This window comes from Phaeoacremonium minimum (assembly GCF_000392275.1).
Source record: "Phaeoacremonium minimum UCRPA7 unplaced genomic scaffold PA7_03_scaffold_288, whole genome shotgun sequence".
In the NCBI taxonomy this organism is placed as follows: Eukaryota; Fungi; Ascomycota; class Sordariomycetes; order Togniniales; family Togniniaceae; genus Phaeoacremonium; species Phaeoacremonium minimum.
The window spans coordinates 206332-227001 of record NW_006921193.1 but is presented as its reverse complement, the minus strand read 5'-3'; the positions used below and the strand labels follow the sequence as shown (position 1 = coordinate 227001).

The 20670-nt window shown below is 52.2% G+C and overlaps 6 protein-coding genes across 6 annotated transcripts; 1 reads left to right on the top strand and 5 right to left on the bottom strand.

Moving 5' to 3' along the window:
- Positions 1-3527: 3527 nt before the first annotated feature.
- On the bottom strand, positions 3528-4122 carry UCRPA7_3530 (hypothetical protein; the record flags this gene model as incomplete). The annotated part of the gene is made up of 2 exons (XM_007916141.1): positions 3528-3730; positions 3798-4122. 2 exons carry the CDS (start codon positions 4120-4122, stop codon positions 3528-3530), a joined length of 528 nt encoding a protein of 175 aa, XP_007914332.1.
- A 4273-nt stretch (positions 4123-8395) lies between these two features.
- Positions 8396-10173, top strand: UCRPA7_3529 (putative ceramide glucosyltransferase protein; the record flags this gene model as incomplete). The annotated part of the gene is made up of 2 exons (XM_007916062.1): positions 8396-8493; positions 8568-10173. 2 exons carry the CDS (start codon positions 8396-8398, stop codon positions 10171-10173), a joined length of 1704 nt encoding a protein of 567 aa, XP_007914253.1.
- A 192-nt stretch (positions 10174-10365) lies between these two features.
- Positions 10366-10922, bottom strand: UCRPA7_3528 (hypothetical protein; the record flags this gene model as incomplete). Its single annotated transcript, XM_007916170.1, has 2 exons — positions 10366-10638; positions 10740-10922. The coding sequence occupies 2 exons, from the start codon at positions 10920-10922 to the stop codon at positions 10366-10368; spliced, it is 456 nt and encodes a 151-aa protein (XP_007914361.1).
- Positions 10923-11057: 135 nt separating this feature from the next.
- UCRPA7_3527 (hypothetical protein) lies at positions 11058-12441 on the bottom strand (the record flags this gene model as incomplete). Its single annotated transcript, XM_007916134.1, has 2 exons — positions 11058-12039; positions 12095-12441. 2 exons carry the CDS (start codon positions 12439-12441, stop codon positions 11058-11060), a joined length of 1329 nt encoding a protein of 442 aa, XP_007914325.1.
- Positions 12442-13347: 906 nt separating this feature from the next.
- UCRPA7_3526 (putative sgt1 and cs domain containing protein) lies at positions 13348-14849 on the bottom strand (the record flags this gene model as incomplete). Its single annotated transcript, XM_007916138.1, has 2 exons — positions 13348-13920; positions 13980-14849. 2 exons carry the CDS (start codon positions 14847-14849, stop codon positions 13348-13350), a joined length of 1443 nt encoding a protein of 480 aa, XP_007914329.1.
- Positions 14850-15498: 649 nt separating this feature from the next.
- On the bottom strand, positions 15499-17890 carry UCRPA7_3525 (putative lanosterol synthase protein; the record flags this gene model as incomplete). Its single annotated transcript, XM_007916158.1, has 3 exons — positions 15499-15789; positions 15840-17555; positions 17618-17890. The coding sequence occupies 3 exons, from the start codon at positions 17888-17890 to the stop codon at positions 15499-15501; spliced, it is 2280 nt and encodes a 759-aa protein (XP_007914349.1).
- Positions 17891-20670: the final 2780 nt, after the last annotated feature.

Genomic DNA, 20670 nt, shown 5'->3' with positions numbered 1-20670 from the left:
AAGACAACAGTGTTTGGTGCCAGCAGCTCTTGCAAGGTCCAGCCCCTTCTCATCCACTTGCTACTGCCAATCGTACTCTTGCCAAGAGCAACGTCACTTAAGTACGCATAACAGATTGCCGATCTCTGGTACCAGCGAAACATCGAGTTGATGGCCTCGGAGAGCTCGGCACTCGATGACTTGTCGATACAACAAGTGTCTATCCATGTATACTGGTAGCCATCTTGGCGAGACAGTCTGCAACAACCTGCAAGTTTTTGGTAACCTTCCATATGCTGATAGTCGCCGCGAGTCAGATCTTGGTATGTCACCTCCTCTTTACCCCAAGTATGAGACAGGATCGTGTATGGCGGGACATCATCTCCAGTAAACTGCTGGAGTTCCAGAGTCTCAACGTTCAAAAGTCTCGTGTTTACCTGTGAGACACCGTCGAAACTACTATTACGTGAAAGCAAATCGTCTTTCAAACCACTGAGCTGAAGGACATGAGAATTGTGCCGTTGATGTCGATGGAAGCGTTAGGAATCTGATACTTCGGCCGTCGATGCAGTACACGAGCGGGGTTTTACGAGAGCCTTGCGTCAGAGGTTTGCAGCAGCCTAGCCTGGATCACCTCGACTGGCGACAATCTCAGATGTTGCTTGTATGCTTGATCCTTCAATACGCCTCTCAATTATGAATTAAGAGATAGAATCTACTGAACTTGAATGTCTAAGGAGATGTGGATGCAGTTCCAGCGCTACTGCACGCACATTAGCGATATCATAAGGTGCCACGGTATGATAGCAAGGCTGTGGTGGCAGTGCCCATCACCCTGCATTGTGCCGTACCAGCTTGCTATTCTCATACAAGAACCAGACACTTCCCATTCGCAACCTCGTGACAGGCCAGCTCGCTTGGTTTCCCTTCTCCTCCCACCTTTCTCTCCTCTTCAAGGCCGGACTGTAGCGTCCAAGGCTTCTCGCTTAGTGCGTATGAAAGAAAACCTGTATAATCTAATACAAGGTCTGCTGTTTTCACGTAATAAGTCGCTTGCGACTGCCGGATAATCGCAAGTGCGTTGCTGACACCCAGGTAAATCTGTACACCAAGCGTCCAGGACTCCTTCAGCGGGTGCATGAGAGCAAGGGTCTTGATCGGCGGTGACGCAGTAACAGTGAGGTTCTGCAAATGGGGTTCGGTCGGCAGAAGGCCGTGAGGCACCAGAGCAATTAGTTCGTGTAACCCTGAGCCGTGATCAGGCGGCTGAGAAGATATGATGATTGCCAAGCCAAAGTGCGCTGCTGTATGTCCGACAATATCGATGGGAGTGATCCATTCTGGCAACGGAGAGCCAGGATGCGCCACCTGCCACGATTCTGTTGCTGGATTGAAGGACTTTGTTTGGATGAGAGTGTTGAAAAGCTTCCAGCCAGCAATCTTCTGAGCCGCCTTTGGAGCAGCAAAGACCGGCACCTCAGAAGGGAAGCTTGAGAGGGTCTCGAAATGACAGTGATCGCCACTTTCATTGGAAATGAAGATGGCATCGACCGGAAGGTGGCCGCTTGGTTGGACGGCGCCATTGCTTGACTCCCTCATGGAAGCGATAGCCTCGATTCGATCCACAAGAGCACCAAGGGCAGCAGCATCCGGTGCACTGGCTTCAGAGGTCCTTTTCATGCCCAGAATCCATGAGAATCCGAGGTTAGCGCCCTCTTTCGTTAGCCATGGGTCTAAAGCGATGTGGTAGTAGATTCTGCCTGTTGCAGCCCTCTCCGCTGCTGGACGAGGACAAGATAGGAGCCAGGCGTTGTCATCGTTCAAGTTGGTCAGAATGGGACGAAGCTGCTCGCCTCCATTCGAGAAAATGTCCTCTAACTTGTCCAGGGATATCGGCCCCTGAAGCTTGGGAGCCATGTCAGGTAGAGATCGCTCACGGCCACACGGCGATGCAATAGGCGCTGCAGTAGACTGGCTGTCGGCTTGAAAATAGAGCTAGAAAGCTGCGATTGATTACATTCATTCCTTCTGGGGACAAAGGTTCTTGACGAAATGGTAAGACGACAATTGTGCCCCGCCGAATCCTACTGACTGCGCCTAGGATTTGGGTCTATCCCTATCCAGTCCGAGCGTCGCAAACATTATTGGCCAATCAAATAATTTGATTTCCTCGCGCTTCCTCCTTCGTAGACCTCCAGACGACAATTGCTGCATATGTTGCAAGACATGTATTTTGCCGAACAACAGCCATGACGTTGATGTATCAATACAGCCGTACCATGCTAGTAAATTACACCTCGCCTAAAAGACTGATGTTGCTGGGCCAGAGTCAGTTGTCGTCCGCCAGTCAATTAGATTTCTAGACCTCGAAATTCACCTCTTGTTTATCAAGAATGGACAATATTAGACCTTTGTGTCCGTGTATCTCCAAGAATTCTCGAGATCAATATATCCCGATTTCATCTATTCGTTACTGATGAATGGCAGAGTGCCAATCCTACCGATAGCATTGCCAGTTCGCTTGTCGAAGATCCCACATTCAAGGCCTCATCGATCAATATCTCCAATGATACACTTAGTGTGTCAGGTTATTTCCCATAACTGTGCTTCTGGAGTTCAATAGCAGACGATAGTAAAGTACCACATTGAGGATCATGTGGTATGAGGCAACCTCCCGTCGTTGCTCTGAAACTGATCATGGTGGAAGAGTATACAAATAAGCAGTAATACCGACCATTTCGAGTGCAAAGTGCAATCCATGACAAACACGAAGTTCATAATGATGTGTATGTCACGGGGGAAAAACATCACTAAAAAGGGGGAGCATGGTAGGAAAAGGGGCAAAAAATAACAGACTGTGAGTAATCCGGATTTCAGCGCTGGACCAGTACTCTGGGCTTTTCTCGCAGCAGCATCCATCGGAAACCCTGTCCGGTATGGGGTTCGAACCCGAGTACTCTGGGCTTCACTCGCTCAACCCACACCACTTGACCAGGCTGTTATTTTTGTTGAAAAAAGGTGCCGTCTATTTCCCTTATTAGGCCTTGCCAGTTGCCCCGAGGTATAATGACTTGTGATTGGACGAGGGGCGTGGTAAATATCCGTCGCTGCCTGATTTTCTGATATCACGGTGTCTGTGTCTGCCTGAGGATTCCAGCAGTATCCCTACTCAGAGTCTAAGGAGTTCATTGATTCAAGTGCCAGTGACGTAAATCTACCTCAAGCTGGAGTCACGCAGTCCTTGATGGCCGGTACCGAAGAGGAACTTCAGTATCACTCACTGGATGGAGCACAGGGCCTCGGATTCTACAACTTGAATCACCTCCTGAATGTCATGCATAGCGTGTAAAAGTTTGTGGGATTGTTCTTTCTGTCATCCAGATGCACAGATCTCAAGAGCAACAAGGCTTGCAAGATAGGCGGCAGATTCCACGTCGACGGACTCATCTATTCCTGCTTGATATTAAGATCACGGGGCATTATAGAGCCTCCAACTGGTTCATCCCCATGTATAATTGATATACAAATGCGTCAACCTTCTTCTCCCCTTACGACTCCGCACAAATTGCCAGAGCCAGAATGCCCTTGACCGCATCATCTATGTTGAAAACATCATTCAACAGACCACCAAACTTCTTGACGCCGTTCTCCATCGTCTGCTTTGATTTGCGCTTGCTTCTTCTGCGGGGCTTCTTGACACCGCGCATGCATCGAGGTGCCCGCTTAGCCATTTCGACCGCCAGAGTAGTACCTGTAGAAGCATCGTTAGCCATTTCGATTCACGACGAAGAGTAACCGAGAGAGAGGAAGAGACCTACATCGATTGTCCTCCGGGACCCAAAACCACATCGTGGAGAACAGCATCCTACGCTTGAGCGAGTTGCACATAAAAGACTCCCACTGGCTATGCCGAACAGCCAAGAGCTCACGAGAATCTACGGTATTGACAGGGCTCAGGGGGTGATGCGGGACACCTGTACCCTCGAAGCGAATCCATTCGTCGACGAGCTCCTGTAGCAAGGCGACGAGAGGATCTGTCGAGTATGCCAGAATACCGCAACTCACCTGGAAATCGCACTCGTTCTTGCGAGCCTTGGCGTACATGCGGACAATCCCCAGAGCGAGAGACCCGCCGTTTCCCATTGTCGGATCAAAGAGACAGTCCACCATCTTCTCCAACTCGTGAAATGCCGCTTGCTTCTGCTTCCTAGATGCTGCCGGCGGGGCGGGGGCCACACATCCTGAAGAAGGCATAACGCCTGAAAGATGACGATCAGATTCTTGGTGACGATGACGTTCGGTGGGACATGATCATTGATCGGACCGTGCGAGGCAAACGCGGTGCGAAGCAGAACGTCTGACATGGCGCCTTTAAAAAAGCCGTAGAACCCCTCGAAGCCCTCGATCGTGAGAACATCATTGAGTGATCGGTCGCCAAGGAGAGGTGCAGGGAGAGGGTTAATGCGCTCAGTCTGAGAGTGAACGTCAGTCGACTGGTTTCCGTCCAGCATAGAGCCTGACTGGTCGTCGTAGGTGGCAGAAATGCCCTCCTGCTGAGTGAATGTCATCTTGAGTGTATGTTCTTCCAAAGAAGATGTAGCTCTATGCCGAAACTTTGTCAGGGTCCGACCCGTGATGTTGCTATCGACTTATCTCTAGAAGCTTGCCAAAGACGTGACAGGTACTGATGTGCGAGAAGGTAGCTCTGCAAGCGAACCCTAGAAATTAATAGAGGCAAAGACAATGGACATGAAAGTGAGGTGAAATCTGAGACGAAATCTGAGGAAGTTTGTTTCTGCGTTGTGTAAAAAATCAAGAACTATCTCATTTGGATGTTATCTGATGTCTCCGGCCTTGAACGAAATGGGAGTATGTGGGGGGAGATGATTAGTTGATACACGAGTTTCTAGGTGTCAAGTGCTTCGATCAAGATGGCATTTGATGAATGCTAGGTGAATGAACTCTTCATTATTCTCAGTCATGGCCCGGCGCCCATACGCCACTTCATGCTCCAGGACGCCAATGTCCAAGTACAATCATATACAGAAATATATCACTAGTTGTGCAAATGAATCATGCCCCTTGAGTTCCCAAGCAGTACAATATGAACGGGAATATCATGATGTACACGTCCTTTCTAATCTCGCCAAGATGCTACCGGTTTCGATTGCTCGACCATCTCCTAACCATGATCTCCCGAACCTTATATTTCTTCAGTAAATTCGTAATATTGCTTCCATCTAGTTCGTCAGCCTCGAGAGCCGCCGGGGCTGGAATGTCCACGTAGACAAGCACCAAACTCTTCAGCACGTGGCTCAGCACCCGATTGATGCCATGCAGCCAATGCCACGACCTCCGCGGCGCGGCATGCCCGTGCTCTTTCCATCGTTGGTCAGAGTAGGCGGGTAGTACTATCAGGCCGAACTCGGCATGGTCGAAGACGGGGCCTCGTTGGTAGAGCAGCCAGTCGACGCCGAACTTGACTCCTGGACGAGGGACCCACCCTAGAGAGCGGAAATGGTGGTACACGACGTAGTGCATGAGAAACGGGTCGTCGGGTAGTAGGTTGGCTAATGATATCCTGGGAGGAAAATAGGAGTATTGTCGGAGCAAAGTGAAGATGTCTGACGTTGAGAACGGCTTCTGGCTATCCGCGTCCACCACACGGAGAGCACCAAGCGCGAAGACGAGGAAGAACGCCTCCTCAGGAGCGAGCTGAAGATGCTCCTTATCCACAATTGCCGGAGGGGAGCTCTTCGGCGTTTCGATAGTAGCTGTGGGTGCCTCCTGATCTTTGCTAGTAGGCACAGGCCTGGTGCCATTAACAAGGTCACCATTGTTGGTCTTCAAAGAATTCGCCGGAGAATGGTATGGGCTGGGAGGATCCGACAGTTGGAAAGTAGTTGACTCCACCTTCGGCGAGAAACGTACGCTCTTACGACGTTTCAGGGGAGACGTTTGGCCGCCCAGAGTGGTTGAGGAGGAATTACTCGAGCCGTTTGTTGTCGGAATTTCGATAGAGGCGGGCTTGTTTCCATTTAGATTTGGAAGCACATCCTGAGTTTCTCCAGCCTCTGGTTTGGTGCCATTAACGAGCTTGCCTGTTCCGTTCAGATATGCCTCGTGCGCTGCCGATGAAGGGATCAGTGGTGCTCCCGTCGGGACCACGCCATCCGCTATGGCATCGGATTGATGAACACTATGGCTGAGAGCTGTCGTGCGCATTCCGTTTATCTCCACTTTTTGTTCTTCATGGAAGCCATCCCGAACAGGTTTCGCCCGCTGGCTCGTCTCCAGATCCGCTGCAGAGTTTGGCAAGGCGAGTAGCTCTAATGGACCGACGGGCGGAAGTGAAGGTACCACTATAGATGTGTTCGGAAAGTTCTGAACATCAGCCAGGCCATTAATGATTGTGTTGGCTAGCTGAGCCTCCTCTTGTCTGGTGCGCTCAATCGCCTCTTGCTCTTCTCTAGCTCGTTCCCACTTGGCCTGTATACGTTCGGTTCGCCTCTTGTTAGTCAGTTGCTCGCTGACATTGCCCTCCACCAGACCCTGTCGGATCTGCTCTCGTTTCAACCAGTTCGGCTCACTCCTGCTGTAGTTTCCTTTGCCGTAAAAACCCTGTTCCCATAATGCCCGTATAGACTTGGGATCAGTGATGTGGATCGACCTCGTCTCTGGGGACCAGATGCCAATATGGACTACCGATGGCTCAGCGGGCGGCGGGAAGAGTGCCTGACCAACCCATGCAACGACGACATGGAACAGCGAGATAGGGTTGTTCGGGTAGAAGCTGGGAAGAGGAAAAGTCCGAATTGGAGCCGGCTGGGCATATAGCTGGTGGGCAGGCACGGGCCGGGGTGCAAGCGCAGCGGCAGGGCTCAAAGGCTCTTCAGACGGCTGCGGGGTGGTGATTGTGCGTTGCTGTTCGCTGGCAGCAGGAGCTGGCGTCGAGCTCTTGATCTCAGCCATTGTCGTCTCGCGTCATGTCGGCCTGCAAGCAAGAGGGAGACGATGTTAGCCAGCTGCCCACGAGCTTCTTCTAGACTCCCTTCACGGGAATGCGTGTTGTGGCAAAAGAAGCAGTGTAATGATAGTAATATGTTCGCTCAGATACCGTTGTAGTCTTTAATTTTGGGCAGTCATCGGGAGCCGAAGCTCTCTTTGCACCATAGTAAATGGGTGTCATCAGCGCGATACAGAAGGGGGCAAAGGAAAATGGAGAGATTTAATGCCTCTCGGACGGGCGGGCGGCGGCAAAGTCAGGGGGTGAGGGCGTGAATGAGGCTCGAACGAACGAACGAACGAACGAACAAACAAACAGCAGCCGGAGATGCAACCATCTGACACTTCCGACAGAAACGGGAACGGCGATCCTCGGCTTCGCCCGTGTGGACGACAGGAACACGGCAGAAAAGGAAGGACTGTAGACATACTTGATTGAGGGATATTGCACCCGCGTCGCCGATGCTGCTTGGTAGGGGACAAGCAGGAGGATCGGGCGGTTGGGCCATTCAAGAGCCGGAGCAAGAAGCCGTGATGATGATTCTCGAATGACCTTTGCAGGCGGATTTTCTTGAATTTTTTCCTTGGGCTGGGCTGGCTGGCGTGAAAATTTGCCGTCGAATTGGAGCTCCGCCAAAACTAAGGCAGAGCTGGGAAAAGTTACTCATCCCACACTCCATTCTGCAGCTAACAATAAACGTTAACGGCAGGCGGTCAGTGGCGTCAACAATGCATCCATCCATCCATTTCGACTCTCTGCTAGCAAAATGCGGGAAAAGCCGGCATGAGCTCCAAGCTGTTAAGAGTTCATGTTCCTTCTCGAGAGCTGGGGCCTCGCATTCCAGGCCTCAAAGAGATGCAGTTTCTTGATAATTGAGTTGACGATAGATGAAGAGTAACATCGGAACGTCCGGCAAGCTCCAGCTCCGAGGTTGCCGCACACCGGCATTGTAGCCCGATCCTATTTACCTAAGAAGGGAGCTTACCATAGCTGTGGAACCTCAGGTTTCCATCGAGTGATTTCGTAATGCTGTTCAGGTCGCAACAGGAAAGCGTCGCGACGGACACTCGGGAGTTGAACCAATCGCGCATGTGACTACCAGATTGAGGCTCTGCCTAGGTGTCGTTACCTTCTTATGCCATACGTATGCTTTTGGGGGCTTGGTGCGAGCTGCTCTGGTCGGTCCTTTCAAGTCGGCCATAATAAATATAAGAGCGAGAGAGAGAGAGAGAGAGCTGAAGCGGTCACCAACCCTGGGTACCCACATGGAATTTGACAGGACGGCCGTCATCTCCGGGAATTTTGTGACCGGCGAGAAAAGGAAATAGACAGTCTTGTCCCCTTATTCTTCTTCGACGTAGCTTTGTGCGTTTCGCGGACGGCATCATCGCGTTGGGCCATGCTTCTTCCATGTCGGTCATAAACCAGCTCGCGGTCTTGGCGGCGTATCCTGCCGCCATCTGGAGTTTTGTCGTCCTTGTCGTGCAGGGCCTCGGCGCCTTTCAAATGTACAAACCCCCGATCTCTTCCCCTCCCCTCGCTCCCCTACGCGACCGGACATTAACCGTGACCTTTGCTCCAGCTTCCGTAACTACTCTAGACCTCCTCCGAAGCCAGTGTCGCCCACACTGCCCAGAGAAAAGATCCCTCATGTCACCATAATACGGCCCGTGAGCGGGCTTGACCCCCAGCTCTACGAATGCCTCGTGTCGACTTTCAGACAGTCCTACCCCAAGGACAAGCTCACAATCTACTTCTGCATCGAATCCGAGGACGATCCCGCGTACCCAGTGCTCGAGAAGGCGGTCGATGACTCCCCCGACTTCGACGCGCGCATCTTCGTCCAAGAATACGACCCCCTGTTGTCCGGCTTGGAAGGCCACGCAGAGAACCTGGGACCAAACCCCAAGGTCAGAAACATAAGTCGCGCATATAGAGAGGCCAAGGGCGACATAATATGGATCATCGACTGCAATGTCTGGGTCGGGAACGGCGTGGCAGGCCGCATGGTTGACAAGCTGATGGGATATTTGCCAGAAGGCAAGACCACAACACCATACAAGTTCGTCCACCTGCTCCCGCTCGTCGTGGACATCGCCTCCAGGTCCGGGGGCGAGTCCCAGCAGATGCTCTCGTCAGCCTCGGAGTCATCCCCCACCGCATCCGCCGAAGCACACGCAGCGCAGAGCACCCTCTCGTACGTGAAGAACCAGGGCGGCGGCCGCCTCGAGGAGATGTTCATGGCGACCACGCACGCCAAGTTCTACGGCGCGATCAACACCGTCGGCGTCGCGCCCTGCATCGTCGGCAAGAGCAACATGTTCCGCAAGTCGCACCTCGACCGGTACACGGACCCGGGCGAGAACGCCAACCTCAAGCCCGCCGACGCCGACCGCGGCCGCGGCATCGACTTCTTCTCGTCCTACATCTGCGAGGACCACCTCATCGGCGACCTGCTGTGGAAGGCCGACATCCCGGGCTTCCGCCGCCACGGGCTCGTGTCTGGCGACCTCGCCATCCAGCCCATGGCCGGCATGTCTGTCCGCGCGTATTGGGCGCGCCGGGTGCGCTGGCTGCGGGTGCGCAAGTGGACGGTCTTGGCTGCGACGCTGGTTGAGCCCGGCGTCGAGTCGCTACTGTGCTCTTTGTATCTCTCGTTCGCGCTGACTACGATACCGTGGTTCCGCCAGCACTGGGGCATCCCCCAGACGTGGGGCGCGATGGCCGCGATCTGGGTTACTGGCGTCAGCCTTTGGATGTCACTGGACCGCGTCGTATATCGCAGGCTACACGCGTGTCAGAGCGTCGAAGCCGATGACAACACGCCAGCGTTTGCCCGAGGAACAAGCCGACCAGGCGGCGTGCAACTCAAGCCGTTCTCAGAATGGCTACCGGCTTGGGCTGGCAGGGAGACGCTTGCCTTGCCCATCTGGACCTGGGCTGTTCTGCTTGGAAGGACGGTTCGGTGGAGAGGCAAGGACTTCATTGTCCACCACGACATGAGCGTCGAGGCTGTGAAGAGCAACCCGAAAACGCAGAGCCAGGCCCATGCCACGCCATTTACAAAGCCTGCTGAAAATGGACTGAAGAGGACAACACTCCCTGAGACGAAGGAGAACCAGTCGACGGGGCGGGAGAGACCGACCTCGACGCGCCGAAGACTGCGGTCGAACTATAGCATCGAGTGAACGGTTGCATAGCGTTTGCCATAGACTTAATAATAATGAATTAAAACCCTTGCGAATAACCTATGAACAATCACATTTGGTAGCCGGGGATAAAAGCAAAAACTTGATTTGTATTCTCGTTACGGACCAGCAATATCTATCACCACTCGATTTGTAGACTCAGATATCTACAATGGCTCTCGATAAAAGCCATCAGAGCTTGGAGACAGAAGAGGCCTTGATTAAGGCAACGACACGTGCCTCCACCTCCTCCAAGACTTTCTCGGCCACATCCAGGGGACAGTGCTTGGGCAGCGCCACCGGCATAATGGCAATGTGCTCGGGGAGCAGGACTCGGTCGAAACGGACGCCGTTGTCGTCCTTGTGTCGGCTTGCCATGAGCTCACGAGCGATGAGGCGGCACACCATGCAGCACTCCCTGGAGACAGCGAAGATGGGATCGCTAAGCGGGGTCGACATGAAGCCCTAGACAGACACTTGTTAGCTTATATTAACCGTCAAGACATCTAGGAGAGGAGATATAGTGATATGCATAGAGTTGTATGTATGGAGGTGGGAGTACTGACCTCCTCTCGCAGCCAGATAGCCATGGCAGCTTCGCAATGAGCCTTGCAATGCACAGTCTTGGCATACTTCTTCCACATACTCATGAGACCGTACCCTCCAATGTCGTCTTGGTGCAGGCAGGCCAGCAGGCTCTTCGCCTCAGCAGTGCTGAGTTTGTCAAGCAGAGGCTCGATAACGCCCATGAGATCGACGTTCTGAACAGCGTTTGTAGCCTTGGCTGTCTCTGCCGTGATGGTTTGAACAGTAGGAGCGCCAGCCGATACGACCTGGGCGGCTTTTGTCTCGTGGATGAGTCCGATGATTCGAGTCGCCGAATGCTAGGCGGCGATGTCGGCAAACGCCTCGAAGATGACTCGACCTGCCTCTCTCTCCTGGTCGAGCTGATTCACACCAAGGTAGTACATGGAGATGCGAGTAGTCGTGATGTCGACCTTCGGCTTACGAGAAGCTGCCATCAATGTAGCCTGGAACCGAGCCGGGTTGCGACACATAAGACGGCCGCAGATGGTGAAGAATGGAAGAACCAGAGGACTAAGGGGATGTCGGACCTTATCTATCCAGAGGAGCCTGTCCGTCAGGCGACGGATCGCCAAGAGAACTTCCCGGTCGAATGGATTAGACGCATTCCATTGAAGCATCTCCGAATTGTAGTATGCAGTGCGCTTCGCAAGCACCTCGGTAATATGTGCAATAGCATTTCTCGTGGTCACGATCTCGGAAAGCCAGAGGGCATACATGGCCTTTGCGATGTTAGCCTTCCAGTTGGGCTTGGAATCGTCCATGCCGATGCAGGGCTCGGCAATGTCGGTGCAGGTATGATTGATTCTCGGTAGCCATTCTCTGAAGAGATCCGTGATTGCTTTCTCCAGTGCATCATTATGCACAATTCCAACGCCATCAAGGTCGGGATCAGTGAGAGCCACAATATGCGGCCGCAAGTTCTCGAACTCATCGAAGATTGCGGTCTGAGCTCGGTAACGCTGGATAATAGCAGGGAGCGCCATTGACGTCTCATACTGCGCCAGAAGGTACCTAGGACGGAATTGAATCCCAACGTGATTTCTCCACCTGGTAATCATGTTCAAGGACAGGTTGACCACAGCAGCGGCATGGTCCTCAAAGGGAACACGGGGCTCATTGGGGGCCTGGGTAGCTGGTTCAGGGGCGTTGGAAAGCTTCTCAGACATCTCATCAACGCCAATCCCATAGATGTACCTGGTCATCATCATATTCGAGCTTCGAATTGCCTCATTGACAGCCTCTAGTGTCAAAGGGACGACCTTTCCCGGGAACTTGTCACTGATTCTCAATTAGAACATCCAAATATTTCTAACAGCTTCAGAAGTAAACTTACGATTGTCCACCAGTAGCACAGACCACAATTCTCAAGCCAGATGAAGTTGTGTTCAGAGCAACAGCAACGATCTCATTGGCATAGCGAACAATTAGCTTCGCGAGAGCAACAACCTCATAGATCTCAGGTCGAATTCTATGAGGGAATGAGGGTGTTATGACAGGCTGGCCTGCCTCGTCCTTGAGGATATTACCATGCTCGTCTTTGGCCGACTGTAGAGCGTTGATAGAAGTGCCATTGTCAATGTTGGAAGCTTCGGCAAGGAAGTGTCCAAACGATGACAGGGTCTGGATCTTGAGATTGATCATGTCGAATTTCGCCTCGTCGGCGGAATTGGTTGTAGCCATAATGACTGTAGTCGACTGATGAATGCCAGGTTTTGAAGGACAACTTTATTGTCGTGGGATACCGAAGGAAGCTACGTCTGGGGAGGCCGAGCTCCTGAGAGATGGAAGCCTGGAAAGCAATCGCGATCTGGTGTCAGGGATGTGATGATTGAAGGTGACAGCGCGAGGCCCGGTCAACCCTAAGGGGCAGAGTAATCTGAGTAGCAAAAATGAGTCGCTCGTGTCAAGCCCGCCGAATGGATGGACTGCTCAAGATCTTGACTCGAGGCAAAGGGCCTTCGGGATTCAAAATCCAGGAAGGAAGCGTGGGCTGCTGCTCGATTTGGGAGCAAATCACCTGCTTTGAAGATGGAAGAAAGAAAACAGAAGAAATCAAAAGAGCAGTGAGCTTCATTGAGGCAAAACCTGAGCAGAAACAGCCGCTGCGGCTGGTGTGTTGTAGTGGGGGCGGCTGTGCGGTCCTGAATAGGGGGCTTGAGGAGTGACTCTGCAAGCTTCCCCAACCCAAATTCAGCTGGGCATAACAACTGCCCAGAACACACATCGACAATAGTAGCAGAAGCCTATAAGTTGGTGTTCCTAGTCATTAGCATTGCATTGTTAGTATGCCACATTGCTTGCCTGGAAAGTCAACCATTGGCGACGTATCTCGTTCCATTACCCTATGGAGTACTGCTACAAAGAACAATCCCCTGCAGCATTGGTATCTATCATTAACACAAAGAAACCTTTCATAAGTCCAAATGCCCTATAACGCCTTGACCATGATTGATGAGTTTGCCGAGCTGACTAGAACAGTAGCATTTCGCGGACGGGTTGCGGGAAACCGTCTCCAATACGATAACGACGACGTTGCGAGTCGAGCAGGGACGTCCGAATTTTTGCGACCGAAGAGCCTGCTATACGCTAAGACTCCCACTTCTTGGCCTCGACACCATTCGGCGGCACGGTGTCTACCTTCTTGTCTTTCACATTGTTCCAATCTGTGCTGAGCGCAGTGCCGTTGCTCTCGATATAGGACTTCATCATCGCTCGCTGCTGCTCTGGAGTCGAATTCTTGTACAACTGTTTGAAGAAGAAGTTGACATCCTGGCTGTCATCTTCCTCTTCAGCATCGTCGATCTTGTCCCAGTTCTTGGAGCCCGACTTGGAACTTGTCGGATAAGCCGGAGAAGCTGCAGGCTTGGAAGGCGCCGGCTTCGGCTCCTCAGTGATGGATGCAGAAACGGCTGTCGTAGCATTCGAGCCCTTAGCCTCGACGTCGCCATCATTGCCAACAGAAGTAGGTAGAGCTCCCGGTTCACGGGGATCTTCCAGAACCTCTTCACCCCAGTTCGGCCACTTGGCTGGCTCTTGCTTCACCAGCTCAAGCTCGACTTTCATGACGGCCGCGCGGAACTTACTCTTGGATGGATCAATAGGGGCGTGAAGTTGAAGATAAACAACGGGCGGGTTGCGGGGAACGCCAGAGATAACGACCTAAAGACCGGTTAAGATCAGAATAACTTGAGGTTTTCGAGACAAATATATGGGCTTACCATGTCCGGCAGAAACTGCACCTTCACAGCATTGCTCTCCTCTCGGGTTGCGAACTTGATCAGCAGAGTGACAGTGATGCTCTTGTCGGTCTGATAATACTGGCTCCGGAACTTGCCCGCCACGTCCAACGTCTGCTTCTTGATTGTCTCTGACTTAGCATGCTCTGCGAGCTTTGCTCGAGATCTCTCTTCCTCTGCAGCTTTGGCATCCGCCTTGGCTTTCTCGCCAGCCGCATCGTCTATCTCGGCCTGTGTACGCTTGGCCGGGAAGCGCGTGACTGTCACCTTACGGCCCGGATCACCCTTGGGCAACTTCTCCATGGCCGCCAACACCTGGCTGCGCCACATGAAAGCGCGATTCCAGTCAGCTTGATAGCCGGTCGGATCCTTGCCACTACTGCGAGCAGCAAGTACAGAATCAATGGAGTTTCCCTGGCCATTGTCGTATTTCATTGCGCGAGCCTCCTCCAACGTCGCCTTGTAGTCGCCATCCTCGTCCACATTGGTAGACACGTTATCAGCCATCGCCACCGGCTTTCCCTCAGCCAGCTGCATGGCCCACAGACAGCAGCAGTCAGAGTTGGCATACTGGCCCTTCTTGAAGAGGAGAACGGCGCGTCGGTACTGCGCCTCGATCATCTGCTTCCGGGACTTGTCGTTGCCGCGCTGGGCTGCGGCGTGGTACGCCTGCTCGACGTCCAGCAAGGCCTTCTCAGGCTCGCCGGTGTTCTGGTATGCCTGGGCACGGGCGAGCAGCCACTGGGGAGACTTTGTGTCGGCCAGCGCCTGGGAAAGAAGCTCGATGGCCTCGGGCCACTTCTTCTTCTCGGCGGCGGCGACGCCGGCTTGGCCTTTGGTAAATGCAGACATATTCGCAGCTTCTTGGGGTTCCTATCTCAGAGCTGCATTAGTTCTTTGTCCGAGTTTGGTACGGCTATGGGTGAATTTATGCAGCTTGAAAGCTACCACAGCGCAACACGGAGGCGATTGCGGCTGTTTTGCTGGTCGTCACACACTGACCTGACGTCGTTGTTTGATCCCACCGTGGTGAGCTTAGAAATATGTTACTGGTGGCTTATGAAAAGATAGAAGGCATCACAAAGACTCAGATGGATTGCTTCCCGTAGATTGCGTTTGCCGGGTCACGACTCCAAAGTTTGGCTGTGCCCGAAGCTTCGTTTGCTCTTGGATGTGACAGGAAGGTGGCAGGACAAACGAAGCTTTGGCGGGGTCGTTTTAAGCGGTGCAATGCTGGGATTACAGAGTTCTGCCGGCCTTTTCGAGAGCTGCCTGAAACTCACCGCCTGCCTGTTCAGCTCACCACCCTAGGCCAGAAGAGCATCGAACAAGAAAGAAGACACCAAGCTTTGCAGACTCACACTTTGTATCATGTAAAACTCCCTGGCATCATAATTACATGTCTCATTAAATATTAATAACTATTATCGTGAAGCTAACCGCTCAGCTCTGAGCTTCCAGAGTATGGGGTAGGAGGAGACTCTTGTCTAACATTCTAGACTTAAAGAACCACCTCATCGGGATATTTCTGGGCGAACATCCCGAGGGCTTTGATTGGGAATTCGTATTTATAGTTTGGATAGCTGATCATGCAGCTTTTGTTGAAGACTCCCTCAATGGCCTCCTGGAGCCACTGTCCATCTGGCTGCTGTCTCTGCATGAGGAGTTTGATGCCCTTCTTGATCCGCTCCTTATCTGGATATTTGGCTTTCAGGAGACCGATAATGGCCCAAGATGTCTGCACCACAAGTGATCCAGAAGGGTGCTCTATGTACTTGCTTTGTTCACAAGACTTGAAGCTGTTAGTTACAATGAGGATAGTAGACGGCATTCTCAACTTACCTTGTAGCTTTCTGACCATCCGCCATCTTTCCTTTGCTTAGAGATCAAGAAGTCGCAGCCCTTCTTGGCATGCTCGCTGTTCCCATACGTCTCGCCGATGCTTGATAGACTCTCTAATGCAAACATGGTGGCATACGTAAAACAAATGCCCCAGCTTCCGTACCAGCTACCGTCGGGGAACTGCGCAGTCTTAATCCAACTCACAGCACCATCAATAAATGTCTCAATCTCCTTAGACCTGTAATCCGGCCAGTGCTTATGAAACAGCGAAAGCGCTGTAACCACTGCAGTAGTACACTCCGGGTACAAGTACTCGATCATGATCCTTCCGAACACCTCGGCGGCATTGAGTAGCTCCATATACTCGCCACCCCTGGGAAGTTCATACGAAGCGCATCCACCAGAAGCCTTGTCTTGGTAGGTGAGGACAGTGTCAACCGCATCGAAAATCCGTTGATCGTCGATGAGCTGGGGATAACCTGGCGTCTTCTGGAGAAGAATCACCGATTTTAGAGCCTCTGAAATGCAATCGCTGACGGCATAGCCCTGATCCTTGTTGCTGAAAGCCCATGCGCCTTTCCGCGGATGGCGGTAGCACTTGTCTTGGTCAACGCAATTTTCCCGAATTTGCTGATCGTCGAGGAACTCCAATGCCTTTGTCAACATGGGCTTCCACCGTTCGTCTTCTGCAAGACCGGAGTCAACAACGGCCTGAATAGCGAATGCGGTGTCCCAAGACTGGACACCGTTTGTGCCGTTGACCAAGAGCCCCTCCTGATTGACCCACACAACCTCGGCCATTCTCTCTCGCATTCGTTTGAACTTGTAAGAGTCGGGCCCATCCCGGATGTATACGCACAGAGTTGTCATGGGGTGATTGACAGGTGCTAGGCAAAGATAGTTTGTGTTCTCGATTTCCATGTCCAGTAGTTTGCTAATCCAATCCTCGGCCCTCTTTGCGATGGAGTCTGTTCGAAGGTATGGGTTCCAGACATTGATCAGGAGCCAGTTCAGAGTGTTGAGTACCCAACTCTTTGGGTGATAGTTGTCGATTGGTGCTATTGTGTTTCTATTAGCAGCCCAGTTGATTGATTCCCAAGGCTCAACGAATAACTCGTCCCGCAACTCTCGTATGACCTCGGTCTCTTCGCACGTCCATTTCTTTGACCAGATGAAGCTCATAGCTGCAAAGACTTGACGCATATGTATCCACCACCGCCAAGGCGCAATCGGCACCCAGTCGGGGAACAGCCATATCTCAGGGGGGACAGGATTCACAATATCCCATTTGCAGACGCCGAGAACGCTGAGCCAGAACTTGGCCCAATGTGGCCCGTGGGTGGCACCTCCTAGTCTGTGAAGTGTTGCCCGTGCCTTGACCATGACCGGGTGGTCTGCCTCAACTCCCAACAACCGTAGAGCAGTATAGTTCATCGATGTACCAAACGCGGTGCTTTCACCCTCAATATGCAAACCCCACCCGCCATCCTTCGGGTGAGCTCGAGCGAAGAGATAGTTCTTGATCTCGGCCGCGTAGTACCACGGGGGCAAAGTCTTGGTGATGTACCAAGTGAAGACAATGCCTGGAAGAAGGAACATGGGCCCACCGTATTCACTACCCCACTCACCGGGTGGCAGCTGGAACTTTTCGAAAACCTCGAGGCCATTCCGTACAGCATCGATGGGTTTCTTCGCACGGGGGAGTTCGGGGAGATTCTATTGAGAGGTCGGCTGTGATTAGCAGAAGCAATCTCCCATTCAACAAGGAAAGACCGTACAAGAGGCAGCCCGAGATACCACTTATCGGCCAAGGTCTGGGGCCATTCTTTGGCAGCCTCGTCGTCCTCGAGATAATGCCAGGTGAGCCGGCCGCAGTCGTCCTTCATTCGCCATCGTGTTTTGTCGGTCTGTTCATAGACTCGTGGCCGCTTAGCAACCTTCTCGTCGCCGTTGGTCTCGGCGACACGCCTCTTCGTTCGGTTCAAAAGCGCCTTGCCATTGCCGTTCGCGGCAACGGCTTTGTAGGCGTCATTGCCAGTGCTCGCGACCATGATGGGGTCGGAATTCGTGTGACCTCGGAGTGCGAGTCGGTACGTGATCGCGATCGCAAGGGAAGAAAGACTTTGTGGTGTCGTCGACCGGGAGGGATCAAACCATTTCGACGACACAGCATACGCCAGCTGCGGGCTTTTGTTAGTTCCCCGTTCCCCGTTGACAATTCCGGGTGGTGGAGAGACAGTCGGCCGCCAATGCTGCACATGTCAATGAAAACCCGACATTCGATATTGCCTGGCGTGCGACAACCTGCCTGCAATTGGCCAATCCGCAGCCCGTGGCGGGGCCATGCCGCCCCGGCCGCCCCCTAATAGCCTACCTACGCTTGCCCCTAGGGCACCCTGATCTGTGATGATCACACCGCCTTTAGCTTACAAGAGTACTGCAGGCACAGCGCTTCACTCATTGGATCCTGGACTGCCTCACACCTGGGCACTGACCCTCACGCCCATGTCCAGTAGAAATCCAGATCTAGCAGCCACCGTTAGCATTCTATCGAGCCTTCCAAACGATCAAACAAGATCAATGCCTTTAGAGTCGCCAAGAGACACAATTGGCATTGATGTATATCATTCCTTTCTTCTTTGCAAGAACTATCCATGAGCTGCGAAACAAGAAGAAGGATGATTGATTACGTCTTCTCTTGGATGCTCAAAAACGCACCTGCATTTGCAAAATGGAAGGTGCGATGTGATCCTGGATGTGCATCGTGCTTTCCCAAGTCTCGAAATACCAAGTGGGTGAAAGTAGATAGAGAAGGTACGATGGATCGAGTTGCTTGTAGGAAGTCATGTAGGAGCCCCCCGGAAAGACGGTAGCAAATGCCTTCTTTTCCAGTCAGTGCAGCTTCTTCACTTTCCTGGGCATGCTCCCATCTACAGGCGCCATCTTGGTCCACGAGGCTTCTAATCTCGTCAATTCCTTCATATCCACTGGAGTCCTATTGCTCGTAAGGGCCGATACGATGTCTCAATTACATGCTCGTTTTGAAGACAGCCAGTATTCAACTCTGCTTCATCACGGCTCGAGCTTGCTTGACGCCCATTCACAACTCTCCAATGCCAACTCAGCTCCTCCTAGTCTAGCTCGCAATGGGAACCAGGCCGGTACCGTTGTCTCAAGGATAGAAGACATTCTCGAGTCTCTCTTTGACGGCTTAAAAGATGGCGCGGAAGACTTGTCCATCCCCTTTCGAAGTAGGAGAACATCTATACGCACTCAACAGCAAACGCCGACAGACAGCCAGGATACGGATGCTGGTGCATCCTCGGGACAGATCACTCGACAGTCGCGCGATACGATAAACTTTCCAGGCAAGACGGCGCAGGAGGCTGAGAAGTTCAGTAAGTCTTGCCGCTCCATTTCCGGACAGTTCTTAATGCTTGTATCAGCACGGCTCCTGAGTATCTTGCAATTGTGTCATGGTGCCCTAGTGTCCGGCAACATAATCACCAAAAGGTCAGTATCGCGTTCTCCCATAATATGAGTGCCACATCAGCTCATTGAAGCCACTTGACTCATATAACCCAAGGAACATCTTCTACCAAGATACTCAGCTCTTCAGGTCACAGGGGATTGTCAATGACCTAGTGGATGACCTCGCATTCACTCTAGGAGTAGGCAGAGACGCTCTCAACATTGTACAAGCTGACATTGTCCCCGTTTTCTTCCTTTTGTTTTCTGACAGGCTAAATAGGTTGCTGCCGACAAGGGTCTTATTGCTGGGTCGATTCGCTTCCAGATGTCAGACAATTCTACTATGTCTTGTGACCTGCACAATAAAGATGTATATCCCCTTGTTTCTCGCTCTTCGCCGTTTTCTAACAGCCCTGGCTGGCAGGGCACTCCAGTTCCAGCAATTGGGTCTGTCCGAGAGATCGACCTCCGGTCTTCGCAGTGGCTTCTCGTCATCGAAAAAGAGGTATGAGCGCGCCGCCCGTGTCTTGACATCTGCGATCACTCATAGCACTTAGGCTACCTTCAGAACACTTGCTAGCTCCCAATATTGGAGGACATCGTTGCACGGCGATGGGATCTTGGTTACTGTAGGTGCTTGCTGGCAAAACTCCCGATCTACCACTCACATGATCTCAGGCGAAGGGGTATCCCGACTTGGCAACTCGGTCACTCCTCCACTTAATTAATTCACAACGTCCAGACTTGCCTGTTTATTGCCTAATAGATTATGATCCGGATGGATTTGCCATTTATCGCACATACAAGTACGGCAGCAACAGCTTGAGCCATGAACAGCACACCACTGTGCCTAACCTCCGGTGGCTCGGGCTAAAAAGCAAGGACATCCTCTGTAGCACTCAAGGTATGATTGAGACTTCTAACGCGGGAAGTTTGGTGAACCCGGACTCTCAGCTCTCGAACCCTACTGTGGACACTCGTGTACCGCTGACAGACCGTGATCGACAACGAGCGGTCGGTTTGCTGGGGAAAATCACCGATACAGAGGAGTCCAGTCACGAGATAATGTGTCATATGAGAGAAATACAGCTCATGCTCATGCTAAACATGAAAGCAGAGATACAGACGGTCGACCAGATGGGCGACATAGCCGCCTGGCTGGATCAAAGACTGGCTTAGCCTAGAGAGGATAGGATTTCGAACATACCTAGCTAAAGAAATCAACCCTGTTCAGTAAATTTGGAATTCCCATTAAATGTTTCTATCATTACCTCGATTGAAGCTCGTTCCATTCTTCAGGTTCCGCAAAAGTGCGAAGGGTACCCCATGGTGTTGTGCTGGTCGCGGTCTTACGCCTCTT